General features: G+C 35.4%; 1 protein-coding gene across 1 annotated transcript in view; it reads left to right on the top strand.

Annotated features, from left to right (window-relative positions):
- The window catches only part of PTPRQ (protein tyrosine phosphatase receptor type Q), a 98,131-nt gene extending 87,772 nt beyond the window's left edge, over nt 1-10,359 (top strand). The window contains exons 39-45 of the mRNA XM_062492511.1: nt 814-890; nt 3,318-3,452; nt 3,569-3,694; nt 4,556-4,704; nt 6,515-6,650; nt 9,909-10,032; nt 10,322-10,359. Coding sequence (XP_062348495.1) covers nt 814-890; nt 3,318-3,452; nt 3,569-3,694; nt 4,556-4,704; nt 6,515-6,650; nt 9,909-10,032; nt 10,322-10,359 — 785 coding nt within the window. The remainder of the gene's footprint in view (nt 1-813; nt 891-3,317; nt 3,453-3,568; nt 3,695-4,555; nt 4,705-6,514; nt 6,651-9,908; nt 10,033-10,321) is intronic.
- The last annotated feature ends 4,016 nt before the right edge of the window (nt 10,360-14,375 follow it).

Genomic DNA, 14,375 nt, shown 5'->3' on the forward strand with positions numbered 1-14,375 from the left:
TATTTTAGGCATTAGCTGTGCTGTGAGATGGAGTGCATGGCATTCCTTGGTTAATAATGCTACAATCTGTGCTATTAACTTTTCAGAGCAGCTGTTCCTGCTATCTACTGCCTTGTTCAACACATATTCTAAGTTACAGTGAGAAAAAATTTATCTTCATGACAGGCAGTAAAACATAAGCAGATATGTTTCATAAATATTTAACTTTGTATTCTAATGTTCTTTACTAAGTTGAGGACCAAACACCAAAATTCTGGTGTTACACATGTGATATGTTTCTTGGGTTTTGTAATTTCTGCATACATACTGTGGGAGCAAATCAGAAACCCTAACTTTTTTAATTTTATTTTTTTTTAAATAATGACTTAACCTTATGTAAAAGAAGTAAAACTATAGAAAAGCACCAGAATCTTGCTCAGTGACCCAGGCAGCAAGTATATAGAAAAAACTATCAGATCCCTGACCCTGCCCTCTGATTAACACAGAAACTGTGTGTGCTAGAACAGTCATGGCTTGAAGTATGCAGGCTCCTTTTAGGTACAGAATACTCCCACACATATGTCAAATTGGAGGTTTTGGTTCATTCACCATTTAAATTAAAATATGATATACAACATATCTGGAACATTGAAGGAAGACCAAGGAGTAATGGAAAAAGGTTAAATTGCCTTCGTAATTAGTGTTCTACTCTGTCAAATATTGTTGCTGTTAATAACAGTATTTTTGATCTCTTAGCACTCCAGGAACACTTTTTACATGTTTTATGGTTTTTGAACCAGTCTTTTAGTTAACTAGACTTTACTTCCATGATAGATAATAACAACAGAGTAAAGCTGATGCCTGATGCTGGTATTCCTGGATCTGACTACATTAATGCCAGCTATGTGTCTGTAAGTAGAAAGTCTCTCATGTTTTTACTGTATTTGTTTTCTGCTAGAAGAGTATAAAGATAACTCTTAAGAAAAACAGGATTCTAATTTTTCTTTCATTCACTACAGCCACTGTTGCTATGACGTTTTTCAAGTGACCCCTGTGGCACTAAACATGACAAGTTAAAAATGTACATATCCCATTTTCATTGTTAAGCAATGATTTCCGGTAATAATCAAAACTGTGTACAACAAATTGCTTTTTATAAATTATCTCATACCATTGCACAAAAGGCAATAATGGAACTTCCACTGAGATCAATTGTTTAGATGGGTGTTATTTGATCTCTTGATTCAGGGGTTAAAGTTGCTGTATATGAACAGGACAGTGCAAAGTTAACTGAACTGAAAACTTTCATAGAAATGGCTACAGTTTTGGCATGCTCCTTATTATTTTGCAAAAGTTATGATGGAGGAAAATTAAAGAAGGCCTCTTGAAGAAAAAATACTATATTTTTCACCCTCATCTTTCTTCCCAGACTTTCCCATTTTCTTATTGTCTGCTCAGTAAATTCTTCATCTATATTTTAATCTCATTTTTGTCCTGTTGCAGCTCGAAGTGGGAATTATAGTTATGCATCTAATGTCTTCTAGTGATGGCTGGTGATCTCACATGAGGTCAAGACTTGATTTACCTTAAATATATTTCAAATACAGAGCAAGACATGCAGAGTGTAATCAAAACAGATGACACAAAGGAAAGTAGAAATAGTTTATTGCAGGAAACTAAGAGACATTACAGAGTATAAGCAGTAGAGCTGAGAGGATCTTCCTTTCTTATTAGCAAATGGTATTTATTCCCACTGTCTTTGTTCTGAGAGTTAGCAGATAGGAAGAACCATGCCACTTGAGCATGCTGGGACTATATGCAGAATGACTGAGAAGGAAAGCAGTGGCATCTTGGAGTATGGTCCAGTCTTTACCCTTCTTCTCACTGACAGGCCAAGTCTTAGCAGGGAACAATAACAGCGACTTCCAAAAAGCTGCAGCAAAAGCCAGCTACAGAGTGTTCCCTGCTGCTATTTTGCTTGTGTGCACACATTTTGGATGACCATTCATCAGTGAATAGTCAATTCCAGTGTTATGGTTTTTCAAGACTAAAGTTTTGCCCTTCATATGCTCTCACTTTCCGTGCTTGTAGATGTATAAATATATAGATGCATATAGCTGTAAATGTGCAATATGTATGTGTATTTGCATACCTAATTACCTAGGCCTATTTACATATGCATGCTTGTAAAGAGAGGGAAAAAGAAGTCTTGTACACAGGTTTAACAAATGGGAACTCTGCTGCTATTTTGACTTTCGTTGGTTAAACAAAGCCAATAACTGGACTGTGCGCTTTGCATCCCTGAATTATAGTTTCTCACCTCACTCTTAAACTTAGGAGGATTAACATACTTTCCCAGTGCCACCTGTTCTTTATATTATAGATGGAGTAAGTAATAGGCAGCTGTGCATTATAGGGCTATAATTCCATCAAGAAGCTTTGGTGGTGCTGTAAACCACTGTGTCAGTTGTTTTGAGCAATAAGCAGAACAGTGTGATATTATAAACTGCTAGTTCTACAGCATAAATTTATTGCTTTTATGGCTATTGTTATTATTTTAGGCTTTCTATAGTACATAATAGTTCCTGTAGGTGTACTTCTTTTCTATGAGAAACCAGGTCCATGTGAAACCATGAACTCAGAGCACCTGTAGATTTTTTCAATAAACTTCCTTCTTCCCAAGTTTTACACCAATTTATAAATTAACCAAAGAGTATGAGTCAACACTAAAATAAAAGTCAACACCTTCAATAGGTTTCTTGAAGACCTTTTATCAGAGATTATATATTTAAGTAAGCTTCAGCCCCAAATAACAGCAGATCCCAGACAATCACCAAAGAACAAGGTCATTAGTGTGTGTATTACTTGCACTGACTCTCAGACTGCTCCTTAGATGTTTCCCTGCTCCTTAGCATAATTTCCACTGCTCCTTAGCACTGTTTAATTCTACTTTGTTGGCCACCTCTTGACTTAGTTCTTGGTGGCCTCTGACTGGATCTGCTGTAAGTATAATATGAAGGCTTAGATAATTTAAAATGGGAATTGATTACCTGATGTCCCTGTAATATCTCTCTTAAATGTATTTCTACTACCATGGCACTTCCCCTACTTTAGTACACTATTGGTTCATAACTGGACTACAAAAAAAAGCCATTATTTTCTTAGTTGTCCAAGGCAGCCTGCCATGCAGTGACTATCCAGGCATATGTCAATTCCCTTAGTATGTCAGACAAGGTTTTAGCCTTAGGCATGGCAGATACAGGCACAGCTGTGAGTCACATGCAAACCCTTTTGTTTCCTTGCCAACCATTATGTATTAAATATTTTCTCTTTCTTAGGGCTATTTATGTCCAAATGAGTTTATTGCAACTCAGGGACCATTACCTGGAACAGTGGGTGATTTCTGGAGGATGGTGTGGGAGACAAGAGCTAAAACACTTGTGATGCTCACACAATGTTTTGAAAAAGGACGTGTAAGTTACCAGTGAACCGATTAAAAGCATTTGATACAATTGTAAATTATGTATGTAGTTTCTGTCAAGATTATAACATGATAATTGTTAATTAATTAGTAATAATCTCCCTGCAGATAAGATGTCATCAGTACTGGCCAGAAGATAATAAACCAGTGACTGTATTTGGGGATATAGTGATTACTAAATTGATGGAAGAAATTCAAATAGACTGGACCATCAGAGATCTAAAAATTGAAAGGGTAAGCCAGTGCTGGAAGTTGACTGAAAAAAATTCATCCAACATCCCAAAGAACATCGGACCCACCCAGCTACTCCCTCAATATTCTTTTAGTGCATATGCATTGCACTGCCTGCTTGTCCTGCAATTTATTTTCATTCATATTTTACTTCCTAAAATTTTCTATCACAAAGAGCTCAAATATATGTCCAATATGATATGAAGGAACCATTAAGGTTACTGAACTTCTGGTCTGGTGGGAGGTGATGTTTCTACTTGGACACATTGGTGTCTGCTCTAGAAAGGAGTAATCCTAACCATTCTGGGATCAGACAAATACCTTTGAATGTATCCCTTTCAGACTAAAGGGCAAGATTCTCTGGTGCAGCTGTTTTGCATTGTACCACCAGCCATTGGCCTCCACCCCCAGGAGATTCACCCAGTATAAATGAGAATCATCAGTATTACTCCTACTCTTTGTGCTCGGAAGGAGGAGTACGGGTGCAGCAGATATCTCCACCTTTGTCACCCACAACTGCAGTTTCCATGCTTTGGAAAAATTATAACCCTCACTGAACTTCTAAATGAGCCATAGAAACTTCAAGCTGCAATCTACAAATTATAGATATAATGACTAAAGTCAAATGAAGAGTCACTACTGAAGTCACTAATATTTCCTGACAGATGGACTTGATGGCATCCTTCAAAAAACCTGCCAGAAGTTCTGTGCACAACAGATTAATCCTTCATACCAGTAATTTTATAATTATTATGCTATTCTAAATTTATTTGTTGCGTGAAATTACTGAGAAGTTTATGTGTACCTTAATGAACCTTCTGTAGCATTTCTTCTGTAAAAAATGCATTTTTCTGTATTTTTCAGCATGGAGACTGCATGATGGTGCGGCAGTGTAACTTTACTTCTTGGCCAGAACATGGAGTCCCCAAGACTACTGCACCAATTATCCATTTTGTAAAACTTATCCGGGCAAGTCGAGCACATGATAACACACCGATGGTGGTTCACTGCAGGTAAGCATATTCACCAAATCATCGTTTGGTAACTTTGAATTTCAAGTGCATAATAATGCACAGGGAAATTGCCAGAAGAGCAACCATGAAGACTGAGTGCCCAGGTATGGTTCTAGCACAGACAGTGGTGAAGGTTTCTCCAGCAGTCCCTCTTACTCCTTTCTAGAACTTGAAGTACCGATGTCTCTTCTTCCATTTATGGAAGTCCATTGAGCTGATGTCAGGGAAATAATTGCTCCAACAATTACCATAAAGTACTGCTGGATTTTTCTACATTTTCCTCTTTAATCATAAGAAGAATCGCAAATGACATGTGCTGGTTTAAATTACTTCTATTATAATTAGAGCTCCTCTTAAGAAGCAGCTATTAAAAATATATTTTAAATGTACATATCTCATATCATAAGGAAGAAACTATTTGAAGCCACAGAGAATGACAAATAGAAATAAGGGTTTGCACAGGCCAGATTTCAAACTTGGATGCCTGTAAACAGCTAAAACCTATATTTAGGCTCTTAAATAAATGGTCTGATGGTTAGAGGTGATCAGCTGTCACTGATTTCATTAACACCCTTGATCTTCTGTTTCAAAGAATAAGTGTGGGGAGGCCTAAGACTAAAGGAAACCAGTGAGTGTGTTTGCATTTCTTGTGCGGGTTAATGTTCCCACTGAATGGCTTTTATGGGCATGCTCCATAAAAGAGATCTGAACTCATAGGTCTGCTACAGAGTCTTAACCTCATTCTCACTCGGTGTGAGTCTGGACATAAGTGGAAGGAAAAGATGGCTTTGATGCTTCAAATCTTTCCCCAAACCACTTTATCATGCATGGGAATTCTTTTTATTTGTCCTCAGCATCCCATGGGTGCCACACAAGTGTAGTAAAATCTTATTTATTTAATATTATTGTCTTTGATGAACATTTCCCTCTATTGCAAGGGCCAGAGAGATTATGACAGGAGAGAACAACACAGTCTTCAGGTTTTCAGCACATTTATATCCTGTGGGGATTCTCTGCAAGGAGCTCTATATTCTTTTCCGAAGGGAGATGTGTAAAGGGGCCAGCATGGGCCTGATACTCCACCTGTGCTCAAATTCCTGATGGTTATTAAGAATTTCTGTGTATTCTGATATCCAGAAAACTCATCCATAGCTTCTTGCTCATTAGATATTGCAAACTCAAGAGTTCTGCTATGTATCTCTTGATTATTTACAGAGTTATACCTTGCAGTTATTACACCGATGGTAGAGGAGTTTGATAGTCATTTGGAAATTATCCTATTCATTATAAGACCTTGAAATAAAACACTACCTACCAGCACGTCTTGCACGCTGATCCTCCTTTTAAAAGTATTTTCTTTTAATTTTTTGTCTAGATCCCATGTTGTTTTGTCTCAAATACCAAAAGTATCAAATAATCCCAGAGTGATTTCACAAAATCTTATGATTTTTTTTTTCTTCTCAATTAATGAACTCTAGACAACCCACAGAAAAGCTATAGGATCTTTTTTCCCCTCACACAGGTTTGGGTCATGTGAACATATAAATGAGTTGTATCTCATTTATCTGATGAAAATGAGAAATCAAAAATTATGAAAATGTGAAATCAAAATTAGAAAATGGCTCAAATCCAGATTTCACTTGATCCAATTCAGAAGGGAATTCACAAGATGTAAATACTGAGAAGAATATTTAGGTTTTGCTTCAGAAGTTTTTATTTTCACAATAAACAATTCATCCAAAATATTCTAAGAAAATTATGAAAGCATTAACATAAAACCTTTATTTTATCTTGTTCATCATGTTTGCAGTGCTGGTGTTGGAAGAACAGGTGTTTATATTGCACTTGACCATTTAACCCAACATGTAAATGACCATGATTTTGTGGATATCTATGGACTTGTAGCTGAGCTAAGAAGTGAAAGAATGTGTATGGTACAAAATCTGGTAAGATTTATCTGTTCTGTTTTCCTGTTATTGAAAAATTTGTCATCTCTTCATGTGATCTACAAAACATCACTAGAAAGCTCATAACAATCAGCTGTGTAATACATTTTTTACCAAATCCTGCTTTTATTTATTTCAAGCATTGTGGAAATATATTTTCTGTATCCACCTAAGTACACTTAGCCAGCAAAGTCTTGACAAGTGCTGAAAAGAGTGCTATTTATTTTTAAACCTAAATAATAATTTCTCAGTCTCTAAGAAAGTTTATTTCAAGTTTTGGGTGCAGAACAATTGTTAGATTAAAAATTGATTCAGTCATTAACTACTTAATTTGACTTTATTTACTAAAGTATATCTATTTTTTTTTGTGTGCATGCATATGTGGCATAGTCCACCAAACTTTAAAATATTCATTTACCTTTGAACTCATTATTGGTTCCTTGATTCTTTTTCAATTGCTTCAAATAAAATAGTACACATGTATGGATTTAATCAGGGATTTAAAACTGTTCAAGATCAGTGGTGGGTTTTGGGTCTAAAAAAAGTGCATTCCTGGAAGACTTATTTTGTATGGATATAAGTCAGTGATGACCTGCTGGTGAGGAAGGCTTCCTTCTGCTGTATGTGCTGGAATTCTGAGTATATGTAATGGAATAATAGAGGAATTTAAATCTGATCCTAAATGCCCACTGGAACAGAAATCAGCTTTATTTGGATAAGGCTTCTAGCATAAGTCTCCTGCAGGCCAAATCTAACCCAGGGCAGCCTGAAGCCTTTGAGTCTACAGCATGACTTACCAATTTCTCAGCATGGACAAGTAGTTTCAGGATGAACTTCTACATGTCTGATGGATTTAAATTGATTTTAATGTAAGGGGACTTGCTCTATTTGGAATGAAATTCTGCTATTCCATACCACATTAGAACATGTAAAAAGCGTGTCAGAATACACAAAGTCGTTAACCTTTCTTCAGAAGATTTTATGGGACCTTCTGGTGATATTCTGACATGATGTATCTTGTAAGGTGCAGTCTGGATGCCACGTGCTCTAAATTTTTCCTTCTAACGTCTTGATGCAGTTGAACAATTGCCAGTACTTCCTTGTGATGATGAACTGGGAATACCTTTTGGTTCTTGTTTTACATTTCTGACTAGAAGTAGAATCATCTAGAAATAAATGAAAGGCTGGAAGTCAATTTAAATGGAGCACTCCCAAAATAAAATATTTAAACAGTGAGACATTCAATAATATCACTGTATGTTTCTAAAATATGCATAATTTTTGTGTATCTCTTAATTTGAATGTTTTGGCAGGGGCTAGGAAAAGGTGTGCCAAAATGCAATATAAGATGATAGTGTCAGAGTTCAGAATTCCTAACAAATCAAGTCTCCATCTGTATGCTAGCTGCAAAATTCTGAGGTAGCCTGTTCTCTCTCCAGGTCGTTTCTACATCATTTTTGCAAGACTACAAAAGTCAGATAAGCAACAAAACTTGCTCAAAGAGAATCGATCTTGTACATTTTTTGGTGGATTCGAAAGTCAAGCTGTTCTGACAGTTCTGTTATAAAACACTGTTGAGTTGCCTATTAATCAGATTTTATGTGATCAGCACAAAAGATATAAAAGAGAGGAGCAACTTCTTCCCAGAAGTCAGTATAGAAATCCCTCAGTCAAACTGTCTGTAAGATCTATGAGTAAAATAAATAAAAGCTGATTGCTCTTGGACCTGTATTTGGCGTGTTTATAGCTTGAAAATAACATTCCTTTTGCTAATAGTGTAATGATCTGTTACTGTAACCTGTGGGTGAGAATAGTTAGGATTGTCATTGATTCTAACTTGGAAAATAACTAGTTACACATAAATTGCCCAGGTAGCCTTTACTCTCCCCTGGCAAACCCAGAAATATTTCATTGCTACATCAGAAGTAGCTGTATGAGTGCAAGAGATTACAAAAATTTCAGTCTGTGTTCTGAACTGGAGTCACCAATCTGAACATCACTGAAATTTAAGACCCTCATTCAAGAAATACATGTTTCTTCAGCAGACATATCGAAGTTTATCTTCTTGCCAAGTACAACGGCTAGTTTGAAGTAATGCCATGCTATTATTTCAGTAAGAAAGTTATTGAAAAGTGTAATGCTCCATGCTTCAGGGCGCCTGTGAAAAGCTGTTTTAACTACCCACAGTTCTGGAGCTGTGACAATAAAACTCATCTATGTAAGCAAATTTCTGTCATAGATAAGAGACACTTGAATTGCAAATTGATGGCAGTTCTGAAACAAAATAGCAATTATTGAGCCAAAAATTTACATAATTTTTTTTTACATGTGCAAAAGTGAAAGGTGAGTATATGATTTTGATGCAAATATTCCAAATCCATCTCAGCAAGGTCCTGGGCAAAATGTTCTAGCTGATCCAGCTTGAGCATTGGGTAGTTGCATTAGGTAGTCTCAAGAGGTCTCCTCCAATCTGAATGTACCTGGCTTATTTTCTACATCTGCATCTTTATCTATCTACATCTAACATCTACATCTACAGCTACATCTCAATATACTATAGAGCATGTTATATATGTTTAATCAATTTATTATATTTCAATATTTTTTCATTCCTTTATTTTATTCTTACTTTGCCTTATTTTTTTCCTCTTTTCATACTTCACACCCTTGAAAGTGTCAAACTAATTTTAGTTGCCCACTCTTTGTGCTATCATATGTTAAAAATGAGGCTACACCTTGAGAAGTATCACTCAAAATACTGGGTTCATTTGCTCCTAGCCTGGTGCAAGCTCCTAGAACATACAGGTTTAGATTTACTTGAACTTCTGCATTTGAGTGCACCCTGCTGGTTTTTTCTATGTTAGAAAGAGGAAAATTTTCTTATCTAGATATTACGTTTCTGTGGTTCAGCTTCTTCAGTCTGCATCTTGTGGCAAAATGTCTTTTTGTAGAACAAATATTCACAGAAAATTGTGTAGTAGACTCAGTAATGCTTAGTCTAATTTCATATACCTTACTGTTCATAAGGATTAATATGCTTTGACAAATTTAAAGTATTATGTTTCATAATAATTGAAATAAATAATAATTGAAATTAGATCAGGTATATATGATATTGTCACCAAAGTACTGAGATTGATGAATTAAACTGCAGTTACCTTGAGATTTTCTAGGTGTTATAGAAAAAGTAATAAGGTCTTTTGGTATTATAAGTATATTTTTCCTCTAATCAATCATCTTTAAATTCACATCTTACAGGCACAATATATATTTTTACATCAATGTGTATTGGATCTGTTGACAACCAAGGGAAGTAGTCAGCCCTTATGTTTTGTAAATTATTCAGCACTGCAAAAGATGGACTCTCTGGATGGCATGGAAGGTAAGGAGATACAGTCTGTGTCAAAATTATTTCTTCACAGCAGGTGCAATGGCTTGTCTAGACTAAGAAGCAGAAAAAAAAGTTGTTTGACATGCATTTTTTGCTTCAAAAGTATAAATATCTAGGCTTTTGCTGCTCTTTATTCCCCCTCAGAGTAATGGTCATTTCTCAACCTTTCCCCACCTTTTTCCATGCAAAATCTTTTAAATTCAGTGAAAATCAGTTATCTGCCATTAATTACTATTTGTTTACAAGGTAGGTTAATTAAATGTATCTGTTTCTTCTGCAGGTGATGTGGAGCTTGAATGGGAAGAAACAACCATGTAAATACTAGGAGTAAATATTATGATAAAGGAGATTTTGGAAATCAAAGTCATATTTTTCTAAGCACAGGGGCCAAAGTGAATTCCCCTATTTTGTTGGTTAAAGGAAACACAGATGATTGATCTTTTCTTCTATCAATGTGCCTTCGTAAATAAGTAAAAAGTATTTTTTTTCAGAACACCAAGCAGTAATGGTTTAGAGTCCTTTTGCACAGACTGCACTTCTGGTGTTATATAAATAGCACATTCAGTATGTAGTTAAAGTGTATTTGAACACATTCCTTTCTTCCTAACTATCTTTGTAAAAGAAAAATGAGCCAAATAGGATGTAAAAAATATTCATATTTCTATTGAACCTATTTTGGTGTGAATTTGCTGTGTTCTCTGTATTTTGCTTTTAAGTAAAAGCTAAGGTTTCTTTACTCATTCTTGATAAATTGGCTTCAGTCTTTTCAGTTCTTGCAGATTAATTCCAAGACCACAATGATCTTTACCTAACTGTATGTTCTTGTGTTTTGAATAGTTTTTTTACAAGTGGTAGTACATCAGCTCATGATCCTGAACAGCTGAAGAATCACCTTCTGACATGGGGAGGATTATTCAGCTTTTACACAACACACAGTAGCTCTTCAGGGACACTTGGGGCTGTTTAAACTATTTTATAATCAGCAGGTTGGGTTTTTTAAATACATAATGATGATTGCACATGTTCAGTGCAGAAAAAAAAAGTGTTTTACATTCCTGCTACTTTTTCAAGCAGATAAAACAAAGTAAAACTATAAACCTATTATCTGTTATAATGAATGCTAAATTTATTTTTGTAATAGAATGTTTAGAATTCACTCACCTTTCTTGAATATAACACTATTCAGCATTTTGAAAGTTTGCTCAAAATTTAATAGCAATGTATTTTATAAAATCGTTCAAGTAAAAGTTTTTGCACCTTCCTCCAGTTTGGCAAATCACTGCAGACATTGAAAATTGTGGGAGCTAACATCTAGAGATTTAATAAAATGTCTTCCCCTCCTGGTGATGTAGATGATGATGACGGTTATTATTGGAAATAGATCTGAAACAGGAATGAGAGAATCAGGAAGCTTCTGAGAAGAAAAGCAAAGATTAGTAGAGTAGGAAGACTAGAGAGAGAAAATGAAACCGTGTGCCCTGGCTTTACATGGAAGTGAAAGTATTCAATTGATATTATTGGGTGGAAGGGTTGATTACTAAGTTTTTCTCAGGTAAAGAAATGTAACATCATTCCGAATAACAAGGAAGCTGTGACTTTAATCTGAAATGCAAAACACAGTAGCAAAGAGACTTTGGAATTACCATCTTATATTGTGTTTAGATAGAAGAAATCAAAGCTGTCTTGCTGAGACATCAAGCTCAGGGAAGTCAGACAAAACTCTTTAGAACCTTGAAATATGTATGTGAGGGGCTGTTCTTGTGTGTGCACACTCTGAACAAAATAACATGAATAAAAATTTCCATTTCTTCACTGTAGCTTCCAGACAGAAAATGCCATGCAGAAAATAATGTGGTACTTTTTCAGAACTAAATGACAGTGTTTTTAGAAACTGGCAAGGATGGTACAGTGAAGACCCTTTATAATTTTGTATATAGTGCCATATATCTAAAATGAAAATCAAAAGACAGCATTTAAGGAGGTAGAAGTGGTCTACAGAGATATTTGGGCAATCTGTCTTTTAGGAAGATCAATGGTATTGTAAGCATCACCTGTCAGGCTAAAAAGAAAACAGTGCCATTTAAAGCTTGATAGGGGGAGAGAGAGGTGATGTCCACAGCTGTTCAAGTCTCTGGCAAAGCATTCGGTACAGCTCTAGTTTCATTTGGTTCCTATGAAGCATGTGTTCTTCATTTATTATACATGTACCTTAAAGTATCCTGACAAATTGCTTATAGGGACTTGCAGATGTTTTTCATGATTTGTGGTTGTACTTGGTAGCAGTACAAGGAGCACTGTGATAAATTGACATTATAGAGTCATAATCTTGCATAGTCTTGTATCCACAATGGTGTAATAACTGGAGGAAAAAGCTAAGCCTTATGCAACTTAAGAGATGAACTCCAGAAGTTCTAGAGGTGCTTAAGCGCTCTTTAGCTTTTATAAAATATTTAACAGTGAAGATTCTATATATGCCTTTAGGGCACCTGCCTATGGTTACACTGCAAGTTACACTGCATCAGTAACCTGCTTGCCTGACAACTTAGAAAGAGACTAGAAAATGTGACTCCCTTTTCTCAATGAAAATTAGTTCAAGTACTTTACTGTACAATCTGACAAACAATCTGATATATGTCACCTTGACACATTTTGTATTGTCTCCGGGGTAAAAGATAATATTCAGCATAAACTAATCACAACTGATGAGGTACATGGTCAGGGAAAGAAGTATCTCCAAGCAATACTCTCAAGTACTGGTTTTTAGTACAGACATAGCAGTGGTTTGAACCTTCCTGTGTGTCTGCCAATGCTTTACAGGGATAAGGGAGCATCCACAATCAAGAAATTCCTCCAGACCTCAGTTCAGTTATGAAGGAAGAATTTCCACATAGTCTCTTTTCTTCCATCCCTCCTTCCCTTACAAAATGATACCTATGGTGGTGCTACTGACAGCACTGAGAGCTGGAATCAAGGAGAATTTGTCCAATTGCTATTTTAAAAATATATTTTTATGTATGAAGCAGTCCATCCATTCATTTTTAATATCACCCCTCAATTTTTCCAAAAATTCTTGGCAGTACTAATATTGCAAGATTGTACTCTGCCAAAATTAGAAATGGAATGAATAAAAATTGGAGAAAAATTCAGAAATTCTACAGGATTATTGAAATTATGTCACATTGTATTAAATTACCTGGGAAATTTCTAGAGACTGATATATCTCCATACAGAGAAGAAGCAGTATATGTGTGTGTATATATATATGTATGTATAGCCAGTTCTGCTGGACATCCTTACAAGAGACTACTGTCAGTGTCCTTAAAATACTAACTTGTTATGCTCACAATGGTAACAGAAAGTCAGCAGAACATTAGGTTCATGTTGAATTTAAAGCACTTATACTGTTAAAAGAGTTGATAAAACAATTGTGAGTTCAATTGTGATTTTACTGCACATGTGGACCTATTTAGTAATTTAATTTCTTAACATTTTGTGAAAGATTAATAATGTAAATTAATCTGTGTAGTACCATTTCTATACAGCTCAATGAAAAGTATGATCATAAGCAGTTACTGAGAAAAAGCAGCAAAGAACAATGAGTCAATCATATTTCAAACTAAAGTAGCATGACAGGGAGCTTTCTTGGTTGCATACAGAAATTGAAAAGCAACCTAGATGTGGATATGAATTTGCTGAGATTCAGAATACAAAGCCCTGTGACGTCTGTGAACAGAGGAGATTTTTTTCTGAAAATGTTTTGACAGCAGGTTAAAACAAAATTTGAGAAGTACCTGTTGAGAAGTACATATGTGTTAAGCATAACACAAGATCATTGTCTGTCAATGTAAATATACAGTAAAAATAGATCCAAAATAATTTTTCTTTTAAAACATATGAAAAGTAATTAATTAGCCCCTGGTTTAGAGGATATACACACAGTAATAATGAATTCAGGGTTGTTTTGCAATTAAGTTATGTGCCCATAGAGTTCTGCAGAATCTGCAATGCATTGAATACAGTAGACTGTATCTGGAAACCACTGACACATAGTACTGAACATGTCTTTGTCATGGTTTTGATTTTAAGGAAATGTCAGAGAAAACATGCTGAAAGGTGATGCTCTGTTTCAACCACTTCTCTGTGGCTGTTGTGTTACCACTCTGTGTATGGTTTCAAAACAAAACCAAGTTCTTCCAACACTGTTCTCCATGTTTTCTTCTCTTTTCTAATGTTGTGTTTCTTATCTGTGTGTGACTATTTTAGAAGGAATTGCAAACAGTAATATGGGTCATCTGAATTCCAATATTGCAGATATGATCTGCAGCTAGTGGATT

Source organism: Cinclus cinclus, chromosome 4, assembly GCF_963662255.1.
Source record: "Cinclus cinclus chromosome 4, bCinCin1.1, whole genome shotgun sequence".
Lineage (NCBI taxonomy): Eukaryota > Metazoa > Chordata > Aves > Passeriformes > Cinclidae > Cinclus > Cinclus cinclus.